The 23,482-nt window shown below is 37.8% G+C and overlaps 1 protein-coding gene and 1 long non-coding RNA gene across 6 annotated transcripts in view; one reads left to right on the plus strand and one right to left on the minus strand.

The window, feature by feature from the left end:
• The first annotated feature begins 6,845 nt into the window (after positions 1-6,845).
• LOC113975719 lies at positions 6,846-20,307 on the plus strand. Its single transcript, XR_003536901.1, has 3 exons — positions 6,846-6,981; positions 15,531-15,582; positions 20,172-20,307. It is a non-coding gene; the product is annotated as an uncharacterized LOC113975719 (long non-coding RNA).
• A 51-nt stretch (positions 20,308-20,358) lies between these two features.
• DLG5 (discs large MAGUK scaffold protein 5) overlaps positions 20,359-23,482 on the minus strand; it is a 106,282-nt gene continuing 103,158 nt past the window's right edge. For 4 of the 5 annotated variants that reach the window (XM_027700023.1, XM_027700022.1, XM_027700026.1 and 1 more), the window contains one exon: positions 20,359-22,226. In XM_027700023.1, the coding sequence (XP_027555824.1) occupies positions 22,123-22,226 (104 nt within the window). In that variant the 3' untranslated portion in view covers positions 20,359-22,122. The remainder of the gene's footprint in view (positions 22,227-23,482) is intronic. The other variant, XM_027700027.1, reaches the window with a different exon arrangement.

Genomic DNA, 23,482 nt, shown 5'->3' on the forward strand with positions numbered 1-23,482 from the left:
GACTGCCTGAAGTTGCATTCTGTTCACCACATTTCTAAAGGCAGAAATTTCCTAACATTTTAACCTTCCCCTGGTCTAAGTCTCGGTTGGAATCTGCAAGGTAAGTGTGCAAGAGGTACCCTGTTGGTTTAAGATGACACAATTGATCATGAGACTTACCTAAGCTTAGCCAAGAGCCAGTATCTTAAGAACTGTTGTCTACCAAAGACTGGTTAGCTCTGATAAAAGGGAAAGACAACTTCTTCTTAAGATCTTAGTAGCTTTTCAGAATGAGAAGAGAAAAAAGATCTAATGCAATAGAGCTTTAATTGGCTCACCAGTGCTAATGAGTCCTGTGGTAATTAGCTTGCTCAATACCTTCTCTCTGGATTTAAATAAAAAATGTTGGGTGTTCAGATTGTCCTGCCATATTGAGCATATGTACCATATCCAGACTAGCTTGCAGACCATGGCCCTAAGCAGACCACCAGATATCTGAACTCAGACTGTAGCTGCTTGTTACTATAGAGAGGACAGTGTGGGAGGCAAGCTGTAGAGTTTTAAATAGGTCTTTAAGACCTAGAAAAAAAGCCTGAGTCAACTGCAGAGAACAGGGAGAGTGAAGGGAAGGAAAACTGATATAGTGAGATGCATAAGCAGATTGGCAAGACGTGTGACAGTTGGTGCTTTCCTTAGAGCTTCAGCTTTCAGAATTAAGGGTCTAAGGAGAGAGATTGATTTAATTTAATATTAGAATACTTCTAGCTCTTGTCCAGGTCATTTAAACATTAAATTTGTAACAGCCTCTCTGAAATCACACATTAGTGAAAACAGTGAATCCTTTAGAAAGGGGATAAAAGTTCAGGAGATGTTGCATTTATACAACTTAGCTACTGAGAAATAAAGCTTTCTTTTCATAAATATGGTCATGTTTTGAGTGTCATTACTACTTTGACAGAATAACATGGAAGTATCAAAGGAACCAGGAACTTTGTGGAGAATAGAAAGCTAAATGGTAATAAGATAAGAAAATATGGTGTTTTCCTTCTATTGTAGCTACCTTGGTATGCAACATTTAAAAGCTAGCTTCAAATTGCATAATGTCATCCAAAGAGAATCTAGGAATCATGGTAGTTGAGGCTAGAAGTTGGAAGGTGCACTGTAGATGTGTTCTTCCCAAGGAATGATTTGATCTTTTCTAATGTAAAAATCTTTTTCTTTTAGAATTCAGAGAAATGAGTAGTGAATATATGCATGGTTGCCTGCTGATCGCTAGGACAGCTCTAAGGATCCTGAAGCACTCTGCAAATACAAATGCTTTCAGTCACACACAGGAGTTGCAAAACCAGCCTTATAGCTACACTACAGAAGAATAAATGGTGGTCTGGGCACACCATATGACAAGCTCAAGGTCACAAAGGAAAGGAGCAGCAGATCTTGGAATAAACCAGAACAAGCCTATAATTCCTGGTCCCTCTTGGTTGGCATTCTTTCCTATTCCCATGCTCGAGTCTGATGACTGTACAGCACTGTAAATACCAGCCAGTCCTTCAGTACAGAAGGACAGGGTTTGCTTTAATGCTATTTTTAGTTAAGCAGATCCCACTTTTAAATCTGCAACGCCTTCATTTTCAATATCGTGATTATGTTTAATGTTCCATAGGAAGATGAGGGGATTAGTATGAATCAGAAAGCACAATGCAGCGTAGGCAGTACCATGCTGCCTTCTGAAACACCAGCACAGAGCAAGTAGGAGCTTCGGTGAGGGTTTTACACGGGTAAAAGGCATTAGGCAGCTGGACGTGTCAGCTGGGCGCCTCATCAGGCAGCTGGTATGAGTGGAAGGTCAAGAGCACATTTACTGTTTACTGAATTTGTAAATTACTAATTATTCAGCTCACTAAGCAAGGCAGGCTCATTGCCTGCGCGTGATATTCCCCCTCCCGTCAAGTCTAAGCGCATATGGAAGAGTAGGAATTCTCAGCTATATTTTGATTGATGGAAGCCATTAAAGTGCCATGATAAAGGGCATAAACAGCTATAATGGGTAGGTCACTAGTAAGCATAAGCACATTTCCATGTTTGTCAGAGAACAGGTGTAGAAGATAAAGTCCAGCTGAGCACTGAAAACAGCAGTTTTCTGTGTCCGCAGAGAGAGCTTGGGGGTTGCCTTGTTAACCAGAAGACGGTAAGAGGTGATGGCTGTATCCAGTGGCCTAGGGGGAGTTAAAGAGGGGTCTTCACTGTGGGAGACAGAGACAGGAGCCAGACAGACACCATCTCAGAACTGGGGAGATTTCAGAGCTACTGGCCAGCAGAAACTGTGGGAACTACACCACTAGGAAGGAGACCACCAAGAAAGGAAGTAAGGAAATTGTCTGCAATATGAGGGTCAGAAAAAAAATTACATGGTGGGCCTTGAACCAAGAAAAGAGATTTGTTCTTCCTGTCCTGTCTGTCAGCAAGAGAGATGATTTTGGAAATAAGCTATTCAAGAATTCGTAAGAAAGAGACCTGAGATGGAGTCATAATCATGACTTGAAAAATGAATGAACTTCAATGTCTTAGTCCACTTATATTGGGGCAATCAAAGATGGCTGACATAAGGTTGGTTGTGGTACCTTCAACTGAATAAACCCAAATGAAAGGAAAACTTGGGGAAACTATATCTAGTTCTTAGCTTGAAATCACGTTAGCTAAGTGGCCAAATAGGTGTGCCTTCCCCTCCAAAAGTGTATCCTTGTACAGAGAAATATCTGCCACAAGAAGAATCAAAACATGATACTTCTAGAGTGAATAGGTTAAAACCTCCCCTACCCAGTCTTTGGTTGCTGCAATATCTACCAAGACACTTTATGAAAAGGGAAAAAAGATTAACTATTGCCTGTACTTGACTGCTTAGACATGACTAGGAGTGAAAATTAACAAGTGACCAGATCTTCCCAGACTAAAGACAAGGAGGGTCATACAGAAAGCTCAAGAAGAGAGGAATTATAGCTAAAGTCACTGGAAATAAGGATCAAGTATAGCAGATGAATGAGATTGTGTTTTCCAGATTAGAAAAACAGAAGTAAATACTCTAGATGGCAGGATGGACTTGAAAACAATCAAAATTTAAAAACCCTAAAATGCTTAATTCAGTATAAAGAAACAAGGGAGCAATGAAAATCAGTCACTAAATCCAACACAGAGACCATGAATAAACTGTACTGTTTCAGAAGTTCTACACCAAGACAGTTCCAAGCATGCTACTCAATCTATACATACCACTAGAAGCCAGGCTTTACAGGCAGTGTTCAGGCACTGGAAGCAGGGAAAATGAAGTAATGAATTGGTGACAGGAAAGTGAAGAGTATTCTGCTAGATATGGCAAAAAGAGATGGGTTTTGTGATGGCAACTTTTATTTTTTGATTCTGGCTCAGATAGTTCTGCATCAGAAAAGAAATATACACCTGAGATGAGGTGACTTTGAAATGACAACACTAAGTAGCTTTCTCTTTTTTTTTTCCTTTTTTTTAGAATTGGACTACTTTAATAGAGACTTCCATGGAGACAGTTCAAGACTTTTTCATTCACAGTGTGACTTCCAGACCCTGCATTATCCTAAAATGCATGAAATTTCATCTGACATTTTGAAAGATCTGTTTCAAAAGTAAGAGGCACTATTGGCTTCTCAAAGCATTTCATGCAGCTCAATTCCTAGTAGACAGATCCTTTCACCAAGGTGCTGCCAAAGCATATCTTGAATCTTGCATGAAACAGAAAATACATATACATATACTGTTTTAGAGTATATGTGAAGCTGTTCCTCTAAGCTTTCTCAATATAATTTATGATACTAATGTGTATCTCAAGTTTTTTTTGTAGGTGCTGTTGCAAGTTATCCCATGTCAATACCTGGTTTCCTACCATGGCACTGTGGTAGGTAACCCTGGTGAGGTTTGAACAGTCCTGCTTGTAAGAACATTTGAAAAACTCCATCAGTCATGATGACATGCTGAGTAGTGCATACACAATACCTGCAAACTGTTGTTCATAATCAGTGTTAGGATACTCACGGGGTGGTTGCACACAGGTCAGCAGGGCATTAACTCAGGATAGGAGCAGACTCTGAGTGACTTGGAGGAAGAGGAGGGAGGCAGTGGCTCACATTCTATCTAATTAGAGAAAAGCTTTATTTTAACTACTACTTTAAAAGTTGTCAGGTTATAAAAGAAATAACATTGCCAAAAAATGACTAAGGAGAACTATGGGACAAATTAAACTGGCAGAACTACTGTGTAATATAATGCAAAACAGCATTATAAGAGGCAGAAAGGCAGGCAACTATTTCCTATGTGCAAATATGGCTAGAAACTGCTTCTCCCTTGTTTTCATCTTCTCCCAACCAGAAAAGGGCTAGGGAAAATCTAGGCAGAGATGAACACCAGTTACCAGGCAGTTTCCATATACCCCCTGAGTTTGAGCAGTGACTTGACTCCCTTGTGCATGTCACTTTTTTTCCTTTCTGAAATATATTTCATCTCAGTTCATCTTTTGAACTTAATAGAATAACCAGGAAGTGACACTTAAAAGCAAAAAGCAGATTTAGATATCCTCAAGCTGTTGAATAATGTGATTATGGATCTTCAGTTGTTGGAAGGAGCAGCAAAATGTGATGTATTAAGTTGCAATGATTTTAGCACATCTTTTCAGCAAATTATACATGTGCTATAGTTTTCATCTGCTTTCTACAGAGGAAGATCAGTTCACTTCCATCACAGACTGGAAGTTTCTTTTGGAAAAGAATGGGCAATTCTTTTTGGTGAGATTCAGAGTTTGTGTGAACTGCCAGTGACCCCCTTGGCTGTTCTGTCAGTGCCTCTGCGGCACTGCCTCTGTGCCTCACCCATCCCCACGCTGAGCTTTCAAAGGTCTTAGAAATCAACTGCAAAATAATTACTGCAGTGCTTGGCTCCAGCTCTAACTTGGAAAGTGCTAAGTCATCAGCTCTACAAGACATAAATTATCAGTTCTGGTCAGTCTCAATGCAAAAATATGAAAGCCACAGCTTCTTGAAAGCACATCTAGACATATCTTAACTCCAGTCCAAATAAAATAAAAGCACATGATGGAAATGTGTAATGCTTTCTCCAGTGGTTTGTGGTGCCTTTAGCACAATGGGGCAGATAAGGATGGTTTTGGGACTGACCAGTGCTCATGGCATCCTGGGTATGTTGGTTGTGGTCTAAACCTGATCTGAAAAGCAAAAAAGACTTTTACAGTGGAACTTTTCCATATTCTTAAAATAAAATGATCTTGAACATTTCCATTTTCATAGTTCCTTTCTTTATGCCTGACTGCAAGGTAAAAGTAATATCTAGACAGTAATACTGGTCCAAGAGATAAATGTACTAGAAAAAATATTTTGGTTATGAATTGCTGATGAACGTTTTCTGATTTTAACACTAACTAATATTCTCTAAGTAATTTCTGCAATAAGTTTTTGGCCTAAAGACTGAGCAATTTAATTTTTTTAAACCCTAGCCTTGCAAACCACTTAATAAATAGCTCATGTGAGCTGTTTCCATTACTTTGAGTGAAACCAGGCTCCTTTTGCAAATAGTTGCGTCTTAGAGTTCAACATTTGCCTTCTTTAAATACTTCTATTTGTTTAAGATTAGCTGTTTCACAAACATTCTTCAAACCTCTTTGCTAAAATACTGTTGAGAATACTGCTCATAGATAAAATTCTGCATTTTCCTAAAACAGAGACAAAATGTACTTTCAGTTATTTGTTGAACTGTGTTAACAGGATATTAATCAAACAATTAAGAAAAATTTATCCAGTTATTGTGCAGAAGCCAGTACTATTGCATTTAAGTACCTCACAATCTTATCCAGAAAATGATTCCATGCAGAAAGGATGTATCAATACTTGTATTTTATAGCCTAAGAGCAAAGCCTAGAGAGGCTAAACAACCTTCTAGGGATCACCTAGAACTTTTGACACAAAGGAAAACATAAACAGAGGCTCCACTGGAATACCTTTCCTTTCCTGAGGAAAAAGGAAAACTATTTTACTGAGTGATCCTTTCCAACCAGCACCGCTCAGTCACAGAGCACTGATGCTTGTCGGATTCTTTCAGGAATATTCCAGGCACGAGTCTTTGTTTTAGTCTCTCTGACACTTTGTCTAGTTTCTGAATCCCAGTGGTACTGAGGTAGGATGTATTTTGGCACGTACACCGTGAAAAGTCCCAAACTATTGTGAAAGATTTATAGATAACTTTCTGTAAAAAATGCAAGAGACTTTACAAGTATCCCATTTACTTCTAACTTTGAAGTTAAAAAAATCACAAATGCTTTAGCTAGCTAAATATTTATAATAGCTTGTCTTTATGTATGCAATGCATAATGCCTTCCAAGTACTTTAACAAGCTAGAAATAGAGAAACATTGAAAGCTGAAAGAGCCATATTTGGGGTGAAAAATGGAAATTGTTTAAAAACACCACATTCAGTTAGAAGAGAAATGACACATTTTAACGTATGGGCTATTTTAAGTGAAGCAGGCGGTAAGGATTATAGTTAGAATTTGGCCAGAATATCAGGCCAGGATATCATACTTGCAGAAGAGAGCAGCTGTCAGTAATAAAAGTAAATAAGCAATAGGAGCCCTCCAAAGTAAGAGACATCTGCACCCATGGCCAGACTGGAGGCTGAGCTCAGGCATGATCTGTGTACAGCAATTTTGGTGCTTCTTCCTGGAATGCCCTGGGTTTCCTGGTGAGGAAGCATCCCCTGAAATAAACATCTACTGTCCAAAACTACCCAGAAGATGCCCAAGGCATGTAATCTAATTGTGCTCATTTGTCTTAGGAAGTTCTTGGAACATGGATGCCCTTCCTTCACTGTAGGTTTTCCTCACTCAAGCAGCAATGCTCACTTTTCTACCACTTGGATTTCTTCCCTGAGCATTGCAGCGCTTTGGCATCAGCCAGAACAGCAGCAATGTCAACAGGTGAGAGCTGTGGGCTCCTTCCAGCACACGCCTACAGCTTCTGCAGATATAAAACATCTTTGTGAGAAGTTCATGATGCTGGTAGATGCAGCCAAAAGATGTGTATTCCAGTGATGCTACAAGCTGTCAATATTGCCCCCTGACAGCAGTTGGCAGTAAAGCTTATTGCTGCAGGCCTGACCTCAGCCCTCATTGCTTTCAGTACTCCAAAAATCAACTCCCATATCACTAAATGCTATTTTCTTTACTGGGAAAGACTGAAGGGGGATACTTTTGCTCCGCAATCAATACATTTATCTGTACAGTCAAAACTTTGGGCAGAGAGATGCAATTAATTGCCTGAAGTGCTTGAAAATTTGCACTAAATACATTTATATTCATTTCATTAGTCAATTTTCTGCAACTTATCTATTTATGTATTATTTGTGTCTGCAAAATGCAAAGTTTTACTCACTATAAATCAGAAAGTGCATTGTGGTACTTGTTTTTTCTCTGGATTTAAGTCTGTTTGCCAAACAGACTTGTGTATTTGTTTGCTGAAATTTCACAACAGACAGACTGGTAGTAAGGCATTTTTACAAGCAATGAAAATGCATTTGACCGTTCTTATGGGCTTCCAAAGAACTCAAACCAGAAAGGCAGGGCAGGGAGGAGAGCAGGGAGAACCACTGCTTCCTCTCACGTCACTTCACTGTTGAGACTCAACTGGATGCTTTTCTGTGACCGACATATAACACTCTGTATTTTGTGTCTCAATTGCTGTTTCAGCAGCTCCGGGCTACCCCCTTTCACCAGACAGACATGCTGTCTAAAAGTTGTTACATTAACATTTTCTTCCATGTATAGCAGTTCTAGAAATTTTCCTATCTGGGCTGTACAGGGGCCATAAATGAGATCACCACCTCTTTCCACAAGGTGTCATACAAACTTATGGATCAAAAGCTACAGCCTGTAGTCAACAAAACTGGCAAGTGGTGTTATTATTCATCTAAGTGAGACAGAGAATGCCATTTCTTTGGGGGTGGGTCCACATAGTCTAGGTGGCCTGGGAAGAAAACGCACTGAAGAAGATATATATAACTTGGGGCAAAATTTCTCAAGCTGGGGTAGATTTATGCCAGTTCAGGGATATTATAGCTGTAATATTTTTTCCATTCAACTCTGCTGAGATTTTCATGGGATAGCTAATGCCAAATCGGTCTGACTTGCCTAGGACAATAAAAGTAAGGCCCCATTTCCTAGAAAGGGGAGACAGTTTTCTGAGTCCCTACCTAGTATATTATCATACCTTCCTTCCTTATTTCTGCATCTTCCAACACCACAGTACAATGAATGCAACCTTGGCTTTGACCTTTTTCTAGTCATGATACCCATCAAGAGCTTTGAAAAGTATGGGAAAACCAGTAACTGAGGTAATTGTTTCAAAACCACATGGCTGACAGGAGACTTTCTCATTATGCAAATATAACATATATGTACAGCTATGAGTGAGCATTTCTTTGTAAGCACACACCTGACATATCCCTTGTGATCTTCATCCTAAACTAGCATGGCTTCAGATGCATTTATTCATTTAAGTCTCAGTATATTCACTTAGTTAAAACAGAAAGACAGCTACTATGCCAAAGGGAGATGTTCTGAACTGCTCTCAGCTGGGAGTCTCATTTTATGCAGCTTACAGAAAGGCTTCTGGAAAGCTGCACATTAACGCAAAACACAAATGGTAACTGAACAGGGTACAAAGAGGCTGTTCTCACAAATGTCTCATCAATAAACATCATAAAAGACTTGCGTCAAGAAATAGTACTCCATCCACCAGTATACGCAAACCATAGTAAATAATGAAAACATAAATAGGAGAGCAATAAGGAAGGCAGGCAGGGAGTACAAATGATAGCACTGAAACACAAATAAAGCAGCAAGGTTACTGGTGAAAACAGAGGATATTTTTTATATAGGAAATTGTGCATATCGTTCTGCTACCACAGAGATTAGTAATGGGGTGAACAGTAAAGTGATTGGATTCATTCTTTTATCAAGATGCTGGAGTTTAGAGAACCGAGTCCTTTGAGTTTGAAAAGGGTCACTTGGGAAAAATAATTTGAATTTATTTTTAATTGAAGCACTTGCAATGTGGATCAGAATTCAAGGACCTTTTATTTCTGCAGTGTAACTCACTTCAAAACGCCTCTGTTCTTGAATGAGTGTATCAACACAGTCCATTTTGGTTTGTGCAAATTCACCTGACTAGATTAACTGTCTGAAGCACCTCCACACAGACAGACAGTAAACAAGGAAAAGAGATGCACCACAGACAAAGAAAAGAATAAGACGGGAGTACAAAGCTCATTTTATCTTGTGCTGCAGGCAAAGCTTGCCTCTAAAGGTGTCAGGTGAGTACAAATGCAGTCCTTAATTCATCCAACAAATGTACAAACCACATCTGCACAGAAAACAAATAAGCTAGCATTCACACGAAAAGGGTATTAAGAAACTAAGGTAAAGATGAAAAATGGAATCTATTTATTCTTGTCTTAAAGGACAGGCATTTTCTTTAATTAGAAGCAAGCATCCACATAACAAATGCAACCTTGTAACTTTTAATAGCTGAAGCATAAGCATAATCAGTCGTGGTGGAAATTCCAGATTGCATGCTCTCATCTCTTGACCTTGTTTCCCTCTATCTGTAATTAATACCTTCGTATTAGGGGGGCAATGACTTTGTAAGGAATGTCAATAAATACACACAGTCTAACATTCTCCATATTGTCACAAGAGCCACAGACCAAGTCTGTGTTTAAGGCTGCTGCACCCCTGCAGCTGTGCAGCCAGAGCTGCTCTTTCTGGACAGAAAGGACTGACCACAGGAGTTCAATGAGCACACACCATTTGCAGGCACAGTGAGGAGAGCACTGGAGAGCTGACCTGCATCATGCAGCTCGTGGTCATGGACTCCCTTCTGTCACTAATGAAAGGGGTGGGATGTTGCTACATAGTACGTGTTGGAAACCAAGGCTGTAAATTCAATGCATTTCATGTTAACTGGAGCAACCAAATGGCTGCACAGCAAAGACCAATCTTCTAGAACCAGAAGGTGGTATATCTGAACAAACTCCATTAACAAACTAAGCACTCATGGTCCAGACCTTTCTCCTTCAAATTGCTCCCTTTGTTCTAGAAGTTTCCCAAAAAGAAAAAGTAAGCAGTCAAAAAAAAAAAAAAAAAAGTAAAAAAAAAGTAAAATGTTTACATCCTGTTGGAGAAGGGGATTTATGTCTGTCTCTGCCCTTCATCAGGTTAAGACTAACTGATGACTCCTCCAGCTTTGGCTGGAGGCCATGGCAACATCAATTATGTGAGACTGCTCAGCTTTATACTCGAAGAAACTCAGCTTTACCTCCAAAAAACCCCACAAACCCAACACCAAACACATAAAGAAAAAACCCCCAACAAACCCACAAACCAAAGAGCACCAAATTTATCTTTCATCTGTCTCTTTGTATTTAAAAAAAAAAATGTTTGTGTCCTTTCCCCTTCGTTCTTCACAGGTGAAAATTGTTGGGCTGCTGAACATCAACAACAGGCAGCAACAAGTTTTGCCTTTAAGCTGTGGAAGAAACTCTATTGCCTTCAATGGCACTAGGGCAAGAGCTCAAAGTCTATTCTGAAAGACCAGAAGAAATACGAACAGAATGATGTGAGGAGTAAACTCAGAGAAATGCTGATTGTGAGATACTAAAATGCTATTTCCTGGAGCAATTACTTGCCTCAGTGAGTGCACAGAAATCAGCCACACTTAAGGTACTATGACACTTCACACAGCATTGTGCAACTCAGTTCTCCAGTTAAGCTACATCCTTCTCCTCTTTATGGCATCATTTAGAGTATTTTATTAGCCATATTTTAAAACCCCCCTTGATTTCTTAAAAATTGCTCTCTATTTGCCTCTCAGCTTTCTATCTGTCAAACAGGATACAACTTCCTATCCATAAGGCATCTGTAAAAAAATATTAACCTGCATGAAAAGGACTCTATAATCTTCTGGGATAAAACACAGACCCTTTTAAGGACCAAAAGCACTCAAAAGAAAAAAACCTGCCTCTGCCATCACATCTGGTGCTCTACCTCTCACAGATCACTTAACTGTTGAAGAGCTTGTTTTAATTATTTTCCTGTTTGAAGTAACAGCTAACCACTCACTGAGCTTCCTGCCCCATTCCCTCTCTGTAATGCTAGATTTTGTACCAATGCAAACAGGTAATCCACCCATAAAATCCAGGTAATTAAAACAGTTTTACAGCACAGCCATGGTATCAAAGCAAACAAAAAAATAGAGTGTAGCAAATAGGGTCTCTGGGGCCTCCAGCAGGGTGAAGAGAAAAGCAAGACACAGCCAGTGTCTCAGTCCCTTCAAAAACAGCAACCCAAAATGTACAGAGCGAGCACACAGCAGGCAGAGCTGGAGCGCAGCCACACTCTACTCGCACCAGAGCAAGACTGTTGCTTGTGCCCTTTGATGGCAGAGGTTAGCACTGCCAACAGGGCACAGATCGCTTCAAAACCTGTACACAGAGGTGTCTGTAACTTGAATAAAGAAATTTAGAAGAGAAAGGTCATGGCCCAATGCATAGATCGCAAAAGGAAAGACATGTAGCAACTTCTCATGAGGCACTGGGATAATTTGCATATGCTGCGTACAAGACAGCAACACATGGCAGAGGAGCTTGTTGACAACTTAATGATTGTATTACTTACTCTGGTGCCTAAACAAAAGAAAGATGCAACTCTGTAGTTTTATTAAGTAAGAGGAAGTTCTGTAAGTCTAACTTTGGAGGCTAGTACCTAAAAATGTGCATCTTGTTAGTGGGAAATGTGCTATTACCATTGAATTCTGGACCTTTAAAATTTAAAGTTTAAAGTTAACATAACTAGACACTGGTATTTCATACACTTGTGTCTTAGAGGGCTTCCTCCACAAATTTGTATGAATATACCTTAAAGGATTGTAGAGAGCTCTGAATATGTCACAAAAGGAAAATGAAACTCAAGGTGCATGTATGTTTCCATAATGAGAAAAGCACTGCATCTGTGAAGGCTTATACAACAGTGACTTCTGCTGTGAAAACCTTGTCAAACCAGCATATCAGTTATTAAGGTTAAAATTTCCTGGTATTGCTCTTATTACTCAAAATACTGAATATGCTTAAAATAGAACTTAACAAAATGCTTCTGACAGGGTACTTGAAATGTGAGAGGCCTCAGTTCCTGTTCTTGCTCCTATAGCAAGGGATAAGGTGTCTATTTTAGTGGGACAAGGATGGAGGCATAAAAATCAAACTGTTCACTAGTCCCAAAAGAAAACCAAAACTTTTTCATTATCATGAAATTGTCGACACAATTTTGAACACAGGTGGATTCAAAAGAATTTCCAGGACTTGCATCTGACATCTTGATCTGATGCCATTGCATCTTACCTGAGTTAAAAGCAGAGGCAATTTTGGTGAACTTCTGTTATGCCTGCATCCTAGGGACACTTAAAAGATTTTCCTTCCAAGAAGAGTGCAACAACACCTTTGACAACTTTTGCCTCTAAGAAAAAACAGACCATAATAAACTAACAAGGCTTTGGAGGTTTGTGAAAGTAATTGTTTTTTTATTTTCTAAAAAATTGAGTGGTTTCAACAAAGAGCTTTACTTGAAATAAAAGAGCCCATGAATCCTCACAAATTTTAATACAGGGTTATCTTCTGGAAAAACAATTACTAATGAAGAAAAACCATCTGTTCCCCATAAATTAGAACTGGTTAAATGTTCACTGGAAAATATTTATTTGACTAAACAAAAGAACTCTCTGCACCCTTCTATGTTTAAAGCCAATTTTCTTGCTTGTGTATTCACGAATAGGTGGAAAATAACTCTGTGCACAGGCTATACACATTAAGTTAGTCAGCATAAACTGTCACAAAGGCTTTCCATTTTAAGTCATACCTTTTATAAGTAGGACTTGACACTAAGCCAGTCAGCCTGATGCTCTCTCATGCTTTTTGCATACTTTAGAGACTAGATTATTATTGTCTGGTCTCAACAAAAGGTCTGTAGCCATACAAGGCTTAGTATGCCTTCATCAATTTAGAGTGATTGTTACAAAATAGCCCATAATAGGTATCTGAATTTAATGCACTAGAAATGTTGGATTTACAGATAAGAAATATGGTATACTTCTCAATCTCTTTGGAACCACCATTATTTGAATTCCCTCTGATGGTGCATTACAGACTGCAGCACACATTAGTTTAAGAATCGGTTACTTCGTTTTTTCATGCCATGCACGGCAGCTGTTGATTTACAGTCATCACTAGGGCTGCAAGTTCTCACCATTGATTCTGCCCATACGTTCTGTTTATGGAAGAAATTATCATAGAATACATGTTATTTGATTTTCATAAACCTAAGCATGATTCTACAGTGGTTTGTTTTCTTTTTTTGTTATTGAAGTGCTTTATGATTTACAAAAAAACCAAGAGAAGAATTTACAACCAGGCTTGTGACCTTGAGGAGTACAGTCTGAAACTCTGCTCCTAATCTTGCAAGAAAAACAATCAGTGCTATATACAGCATAAAATGACTGTAAATGAGATGTTGTAACTATAAAAATAAATAGAGTGTCAGAGATGTTTGATGTATGAGTTTGCATCAAGGGAGCATTTCTCAAATTTTAAAAGAATAATTTGATAAATGCAGGTCATCTTCCATGTATTACCGAAGAAATAATTTTTAGTGCTTTTTTTTCATCTGTTGTAGTTTTTGTACTGACTGTATTAGCATACTGGGAATGGAAAGATTTATTCTCTCTCACATACCAGAAATAATTTTTTCCCTCTAATCATTACATTCTGTACTACACACAGTAAAAACTCCCAAACATGACTTTTAATGATGAGCAATTATATAGTCTAACTCCTGTTTTCAGCAGCTGGCTTGAGATGTCTTTTAAAGGGTCCTTTCTTTTTCAGAAGTTAATCAATATTTTCATGAAAATTGTGAATGCCAAGATGAAACAGAATAACAGCTTTCCTTTCGATGAAACTTAACGCCTTATTTCAATGTTTATTAAATGAAGTATCCCCCTCCAATGCTTTTACATTTTCCAAATGTAGCTTTCAGGCTAATAATACCTTTTTAAGGCAGGTATATTAAAAATCAAAAGGCTAAATAACTTTGGGAGCATTGCAATTTGCCATTTTTCTAATTCATGTTGACTAACAAACCATGATTGCTCATTTACTTATCTGTAGTATCACTGCTTTTCAGGACACATCCTTTTGTGTGTAGTACCTGCAGAATTAGATTTTTAAAAATACAAAACAAGAGAACAAAAGAGCACACTCACAAAACACAGGAATATATATACACTGAAAGGAAAACCCCACACTGGATAGGTTAGCTGACCTAACTTTTTCTTTCCCCCCACTGAAGAACAGGACACTTCAGTTTGGAGTGACTGTAGAACCACAACTTCTCACCTTCAAGCTGGATGACTCAATGGGTTATGATGGAACAAACCTGTATTTAAACCAAAAACTACATCCCATAAATAGCAGGGGGTTGCAAAAAGTCATAAAGCCTAAATCAGTGAAATAGTTGAGGATTACATCTAATAAAACAAAAGCTGAAAGTCCTCTGAATAATGAAGTACATACACTGCAGCAGAGAAGTTAAAACAGTATTTTCACAGGAACAAGTATTAAGGTGCCACAAATGCTTTTGGTCTGGACACCAGATTTTTAAATATAAGGGAGTTAGTTGTTGAAAGTCTCATTATGAGAGCACTGAGGACAAGAAAGAAAATTACTTTTCAACTCTGTCTTAATTGTTTCAAGAAAGGATTCTGTTTCTGAGTAGCTCCTGCTGCAAGTAAAAGAACTGAAAAGGGCCCATGACTTGCAACATTAAACATTGGTTTGTTACTGTTCATGTTCTTTCCAGCATATTGTGTATTACAGACTGCCCACATCTTCAAATGGCTGATAGTACTGAGAGTGTAAAATAAAAACTAGGGTTTAGGGTAAGAGTAGGGTGGAAAAAACGAGGGAAATACGGCTACTTCTGTCACATTTCTGAATTTTGAAACTCTTTATAAAATGGCTTCTTATAACTTCAGTAATGTCCTGAGTTACAGCAAAACAGGTTAAAATTAGAATAATAATAGTTTATTTCTAGTGAAGGTCAGGCACCATTTGAGGATCTTAGTAATTTGCGGCAAGTCAATTCAGCTACACCTCTGCACACCTTACCAGCACTGTGTTATCACAGAATCACAACAGTGAAGAGGGAAACGCAAATTAATTCAAAGACTGAAGCCTCTGTAAGCCAGCAGAGATCATAATATCTTAAGGTAGGTATGTGAACTTTCTCAAGTCATGTTCTGTTGCTTACTGAGTAGGTTCTTTTTACAAATGTACTGCTGACACTGCAGGAAACACAGCAAGGCATCGCTTTCAGAAACTGCAGACATGGAAACCTTGTTAAAACATTATCTGATATTGCAGGCTGCTGAATGCTGGAGTTGATCAACCACTGCTGTTCACAAGATCATCAACAGTGAGTAAAACAAGTGTCTAAAATCAAATCAGTAATTAACACACAACTGCATAGTATGCTTTATGAAACAGATTTTACATAATGTCCCCAAATACTTTAGCATTAGATAACAGAGCGAGGAAGGGAGAGATTAGGTTGCATCAGCAACGGAAAAAATAACTTTGAGAGTTTAGATGTGCAAGTGAAGCATGAAGCAAGGAAATGGGGCAAACAGGAAGGCTGCACTCGATGGGAGACACACCTTGAAAGAAGATTTATCTACTAATGATAACGAGATTATAAAGCAAAGGGAAACTAAAGCTGGGGAAAAGAAGGGGAAAGTTTGTCATGTATCCACAATATAGTTCTCACACTAACTAGAACCTCACTTCTATTCTGAGAAAAATTTTATGGAGCGCTTGCCAAAACTTTAGGTCTGTGTGTGGTTACATAGCAGAGAATGGACAACTGAAAGGAAAAACAGAGCAGCAACTGCCGATCAGAAATCCCACTTCAGCTCTGGAAGGCAGAGAACTGCCCTATGGAGCCAGGACTGTCAGCATGTCACTAGGGTTAACTCATGCAAAGACTGAAGCATTACAAAGTATCCCATGGAGGAGCACAGCTGTGGCCTGAAGCCAGGGCAGGCTTCCTTACTCCACACTGTCAGGAGACAGGTCTCATCACATCCTGTGCAGGACGACAGAGCAGTGTCAGCATCAGTTAGGAATTCAAGTGTCTCTGGAAGCTCAAATCTTGCAGCCCTGAAAGAAACTCTGCCATGTAAGGCCAGGAGGAGGGGAGGATATCCAATTCATTTTTACAACTTCACTTGAATTATTTTGTAGCTGTAAAATGGTCACTCTGGTACAAAGTATGTGGTATCACCCTGAAAAATGAGTTCTAAATAATTAAACTGAAAATCAGTCAGAGCAGGTCCCAACAGATCACACTATAATTGCAGCTATTAACCACACATTTTTTACAACAGCCTAAGTCAGGGTATAAAAGTATGATAATTCATTTGAATTCTAGAAATACATTTTCAGCCAGAAGCTCTGAAAAGCCACACAGTTCAGCCAACCCCAGATATAAGTGATACATATTTGCCACCATGGGATCAACCTTACTGTTTGCTGAGGATATGCAGCTTGTATCACCTTCCTGGAATTCAGCTCCATGTGTTTGGTTCCTTCAGTAATTGCACTTACTCATCTTTGCATCACAAACCTACTTGTTACTATAATGCTGCAAGCAATTGCTGGCACTCTCAAATTGTATCTTCACAGCAGAGAACAATTTTCTACCTCTTATCTTAGGTTCTTTTGACTGACTTCACTGGAATTACCCTCTCAAAATGCTATAACTAACAGTTATTTTCATCACAGAACTGTAAGACTTACAATCACATTTAGTCTTCTTACACATATTTAGATGAAAAAAATGCATTTTGAGCCTTTTATTGCTTACACTAGCCAAACAGACAAGCTTGAAACCCAATACCTTAACATTTATCACAGGTGGACCACAAATACCATTTTAATTTGCTTAAAAGACCTGATAATTTGAGCATCGAAATGCTAAGCTCAAATGCTAAGCATTTGTGGACCAAGCAGATTTGTCAAATGAAGGAATTAAGACGATTTGAATTGATTGGTGTAATTGCTAATGAGATAAGATGAATCTGCAGCAAAACGAGGTCCAAGAGTTGCAAAAAAACGGTCACTTACTCTGAAGATCAAAGTCACCACCTTCAGAAAGCTGATCATTCCCTGCCTTTGCAGGAAGGGCATAGGGAATATTACATAAGGAACATCATTCACATTTGGAGTGAAAAAAACTTTAAAAGAAAAAAAGCCATTGCAAATACAAGCGGGATTTTATCAACAAACAGATATTTTTTCAAGCTATTGAAAAAATTTAACATTTTGACAGACTTGTTTCTAATTTTGGAGAAATATGCAGTATGTATGTGAATTAAGAGTAAACTGCTATCTTTGTTTTAAGAAATTTTAATGTATCTTCAGGAAGATAGGAAGGACATGAAATCATAAGAAAGCCAAACTGGACACTGTAAGTGGAGTTTAGTGGGAAGGGGGTTGTTTTGTGCATTGGGTGTGGAGGGGGGAGTGTTGTGCCGGTTTGGGTTGTTTTTCTTAACTAGCAGCAGTAATATTCTAGCTCTTGGACACTCTTTATGGTGTGAACTAGCGAAGGAAAAGGGTCATAAATCAAGATTCCATGTCTTTGAAAGCTTCCACAGCCATTGGTGCTATTTTCTTCAATATGACAGACACAGAAAATATCCTAGTGAACACATTTAGCATATAATGTACTGTTACATAGCAGCGACAGATAATTCAACATCATATTAAGTGGTTATATAGTACAAAGATTTTTGTGATTTGCTTCTTAAAACAATGATTAGATGTCTGCCATTTCCCCATTAACAGGTGCATTCTGTAGAGGAAAAATAATTAAAAATGCTTAATTGAATGAAATCTAATGAAATCAGAAAAACTTTAATACATCTCACTGTTTTTCAAATGAGTTAAGTAATAAGATGAAATAAATATTTAAAAAAATAAAAATAAAAAAATTGAAATATTTTCCATACAGGAAGTCTATAAGATAACTTCCAAAACTGAAAATGTTTTAAATTTCTTTTGTTACAGTATGCTGTCTATGCACAGTTTGCTTCAAGAAAAGGCTCCATGTAGACAACTTTTAAATATAAAGTTACAGCATTTATCTAAAATCATAAATAATGTAAAAAAAACCCCACTCTTAGGAAAGCTTATAAGGAATTGTTTGTTAAAACAGAGTTGAACAATCTCAAGTTAAGCTAGTATGGTCACACCTATCACTTGATCACTGATCCCCTGTTCACCTGGTTTATGGCTTGACGCTTGCATCATTTGTGTTGTGCTAGCAAAAGCATTTCTTGGTATTCAAAGAGAGAAAAAAGGCAAATTAAACAGGTAAAAAGTTTGCTATCAAACATTATCAAAAATTTACTTTTTCAGTTAAGAGCATCAAGACATTTTCTAAGCAAAATGACATAGAGGGAATGTTGGAAAAAATATCTTTTAAAATAATCAAATGAATAAGAAACACTCATGGACAAAGCAGCCTAAGAAAACTTACAGGAAGAGGCCAAGCACCTTTTTTATGCTGTTCAGTTTCTACTGCAGTTCTGGAACCTTTATTAGTTGTTACACAATACCAAAGTCTGCTTTGCTGGGTATCTGTATTTTTCACAGTAGTCTCTTGAGTTTCCAAGCCAGTGCACATTTTTCCAATGTCAGTCTATTTTAATAGAAACTGTCCATTGTGAAATGGAGGCACAGAATTGTAGAAATTACATGGAGCCTTAGACATAAGTCTAGAAAAGATTACAAGATTTTACTTTAACCACAAATACATCCATCTCAGATTGACCTGGGAAAGCTGTTCAAGACTGCTTAAGGCAATGCTTGCATTCGCTAAAAAGGATTATGATATGGCCTCCAAATTTATCAGGCACTGAAAAAGAACCCTTGTCTGAGGTGGAGAGGTTGGCAGCTGTCAGAGTGTAATTCTGATCAGGCAAACATTTGCCCTGCAATTCAGGTCAATGTGAACAGAATGCAGAAGTTTGTAAGCAAGTAGATATTTGTCAACATACTAACAACACGATCATACATACTGGTTGCAGTATCTTCAGCCACTTTATGTCAGTTTAGCTATGGAGAAATAAATTTAAAAGATGCTGATTTCTAGTTAACTGTTTACCTGCAGCCATACATTCTAAATGGTGGCTTACAAGCGTAAGGGTGAAATTCTCAGACTTTGTGTTTCTAGCTTTATCATTTAGAACTATTTTAAAAATACCCACATAACTACATTCTTTATTTAAAACATCTGGACAAAGCTACTTGTTCCAGAACAAGGGCCAAATCTAGCTCCAGCATGTGGTATTACAAAAGAAAATGGTATATCAGGAAATTCCTGATGTGAGCTGAAGGAATCTTTGTAGTGTTCAATCATGACTTCAGTTCTACTTCCTTGTGATCAGAAGATATGCAATGTATGGCTGTTACTGACCTGCCAAAATGTACCTATTCTCATTTCCTTCATCCTCTCTTAGAAGATGTTACCACAGCATTTTTTTTCAAGAAAAAGAGATAAGGTGCAAGTCCTATTTTATGACTGAAGGCTATTACTAGGTTTGCAGATTACAAGAAGATTGACAGTCCACCAATTAGGTTCATGCTGAAGCTGACTATTTGGCATCTGAGAATAAAGCAACTGATGAAGCAGAAAACTTAGTACACAATAATTACCTTCCCTCTAAGCTGTCAGCTAACTCAATGAACAGAAGAGGCTGGTCTGTCTGAAGCATAAAAACCGAGTCAGAGCATTTTGCAACGTGCCTCTAAGCTAATATTCACATTTTTGCTTATGTTTTCCCCAGTTTCCAGTGACACTCTCTTGAAAATAACAGTGATAGACTCATTCTTCAGATAAAGCCTTCATCCAATCAATTGCATTTCCATTTGAAATCCTTAACACCTGGGTCAGAATGTTAAAAATGTTAACACAAACATCTAACTTCTTGTGTCCTGCAGTTTGTGAAGGTGTCTGGTATTTATGTATGCAAGGCTGGGCAAAAGCACAAAACTGAAGCTTATTCCTCTCAAGGTGGGTACTTGAAAGTATGTGCACCAATTTTAGTCAGAAATTTAAACCTTATGTGAGGACTCAACTAAACAGAGTCAAGAAGATCAAGAGCTAGATGCACCCATTACACACAAGTGAAGTTACAGAAATTGACCTTTATTTAGTAATCAGTTTCTTTAACTTTTTTTTTTGATACAAAGTGACATTTTCATTTAGTACAGAAAAATCCATGTCAGAACAGTACCTGTCTGTTTCAGTTGTACCACTGGAGTCTACTCTGACCTCAAACTTTAAAAAACAAACAAACAAAAAAATGAGATAAACAAAACCCAACTTCTGTCCCTCACCATGAGAAGCAGGTGGACTAGTAATTCATTGATACCATTTCATATTTATTAATTTATATATATAGTATTATAATAGTATGATATAATACTATATAAAATACTATATATATATATTAGATGTTTTTATAGTTCAAAATACTCTATATAGTTATAACTATATAAATACTATAAAGAATATTTTGAACTATAATATAGCAACTGTAAAACAGAATTTAAATTTAGGACCAGATCTTTCTTTGAAGAACTGTACAATAAGAATCCCTTTTTTTAATTATAAAAGCTGCAAACAGAAGCAAAATTACAGCCTGTAGTGTAAAACTAGAAACCCTACATAATGAAATGTTAGAAACAGTGGCTGAGAAGCAGTTCTACTCAAATAATATTTTAAAAACAATTAAAATACAGTACCCAGGAAACATGGCACAAGAGACAGAAGAGACAGGTACAAAACCTGTGTTAGGAACACAGAGTCAGAAGTGCAAAAAACCAAAAAGGGAACCAATATAATAGAGTTTGGTACAACAGCTAAATAAGTATTGCAACCAAAACTAAACGATCACTTTTTTTTGACAGTGAAAACACTAACAATTTAGTACCTTTCTAAAGGCTTTTAATCAAAGCCCTAAAACTGTGTCTGCTCTTAAATAAAAACAATCTATGTGAATGCTACACACTGAAGTACAAAGCTTAAGAATTACCCTGCAAAATTGCACCAACATAAGCTTTCCATATTTACAGTATCTAAAAGTGACAGAACACAGCATGCTAGGCCTAGTTTACAACTCTTCCCCACCAGTACTTAATCCAGGCCCAACAATCAAAAATTATTATTTCTCAACACAAGTTAAGCTTGGATTGTTCAGACACATTATGACATTTAAATATTAGATTCATGCATAAAACAAGAAACGATATCTTTGACAGACAAGCATCAACGGGATACAAACAGTGGTCTGCCCTGTGTAGGAGTGTACTTACTTTTGAGCTTACTCCCAAGACGTACCGATTCAATCCCACCTTATTACCTGGTTGCCAAGTCAACAATGTGCTTAAAAATGGTCAAAATCGTAACTAAGAGTCACATTGCGCATAAACTGACCGCTCATATTCAGAAATTTCACTCCATTTTGGAGAGCTACCTCATTAAGTGAAAGGACATAGAGTTAAAAAACAAAACAAAACAAAACAAAAAGACATTCAAGTAAACAGCAAGAACCAAATACTTTGAAAAGGTTTTTGTAAACTTGTCATTCTACAGGGTTTTGCAGCATTGTTAAATTCGTTACTCATGGACAAGTACACACAGGTCACAACCCCTCGTGACAATCTGTCATGTGTACACGTACGACGTTAAGAGACAAGCTCGGTGAAGTGATCTACCCCTTTCCCACATGCCTCATCAGGTCCTTGTGTGTTCAGTGTTATCATTCCCCTTCATGAAACAGAAATCACTTACGGATAACTTTTTATAAAGACAGAAATGAACAGAGTCCATTGGATAGAAAGTTAGTTGGTTATTTACATCTGCAAAGTAGTTTCACAGCGAAATAATCTACAGCGGGCCAGCTGGAATCCACAGGACTTTGTTTTGTTCTTGGTCGACAGTTGTCATAATCTGAGTGCAAATGCTTGAAAGGGCTCCTCCCTGGACAATGCCTGGAGAAGAAGAAACACCACACACAAATGAGACTGGAACAAACAGTTATGAGTAATTACAAAGAGCAGTCTTCTGCATTTATCTGCAAAGTGTTTATCAACAGATCAGAATTAAGCAACTCAATTCAGTATTTGAAAGATGCATGACTCTACTAAAAAAAAAAAAAAAATCAAATAAACAGAACAAAGAGGTCAAGCATTAAATACACAGTTTCTTCTGCTAGCTCTTAAAACAGTCCAGGGAAGTCACAGAACTAACGGCTGTAATCAACTAAGACAACTGTTTTGTAAGAGGCCTCCATGTACTATTTTCAGAGGCATCAGGTGGCAAAGTTTAAGTCTAAAGATGGTCAGAACCTGCTATAATAAACTTTCTCTGTTCCACATGTGGTGTTAAGAGTTTTATATTTACAGGGTAATATACATAGAGACTACAGCTGTAGCAACTAGACACTATTTACAAATATTAGAAGTAAATTATGAGGCAGCTCACAGATCATTGAGCTAAATAAAACAGCGGCCATTGCTACTCCAGTTCTTATTGTCAACTACATTTAAGAAACAAAAGGCCAACAGCAAGCAACTCCCTGAAAATCAATTCAAAAGATAAATGAACACCTTTTATTATACCCTTGCTAAACATAACAGTCATAAAAAGTAAAATGCCAACACTGACACAGGAGAGGAGAACGTATTCGCTTTAAGACTTAAAAAGTGAGGAACTTCATGACTCAAGAAATATGTCAGCAAAGCCTCCGGCCACAGATACCATTAATGCTAAAAAAAATGGAAAGACTTACACAGCTTAAGAAATCATTTTCCTTAAAGGGAGAATTTGATGTCACATAAACTAATATTAGACTCTGCAATATATACTACAATTAACGATGTCAAGTGAGTTTGGATACAGAACACAGTAACTGACAAGGTCTATGGAAGGTGAAAGGGCAGGAGGAAATGATTCAGACTACACACTGTGCTCACAACACAGGAAACAAAGCCAACTTGAAAGAGTCATCAGTCAAAAAGTGTACTTCATGAAGTAGTCACGGAGCTCAGGTCAGAGAGTGTGTCCTATAGCTCCACAAGTAAGCTACCAGGTACAACACGCCTATCTACAGGCTTATTTTATGCACAACATTATAACTTCAACAAGCTTAAATGTCAATGCAGTTTGCACACCAATCTTCTCTGACTACCAGCATCTGGAAATGTTGATGGAGTCCACTGTACTTGGAACTAACAGAGGGGTGACC

The sequence above is a fragment of the Neopelma chrysocephalum genome, unplaced genomic scaffold, assembly GCF_003984885.1.
Source record: "Neopelma chrysocephalum unplaced genomic scaffold, ASM398488v2 Primary Assembly neopelma1_143, whole genome shotgun sequence".
NCBI lineage: Eukaryota > Metazoa > Chordata > Aves > Passeriformes > Pipridae > Neopelma > Neopelma chrysocephalum.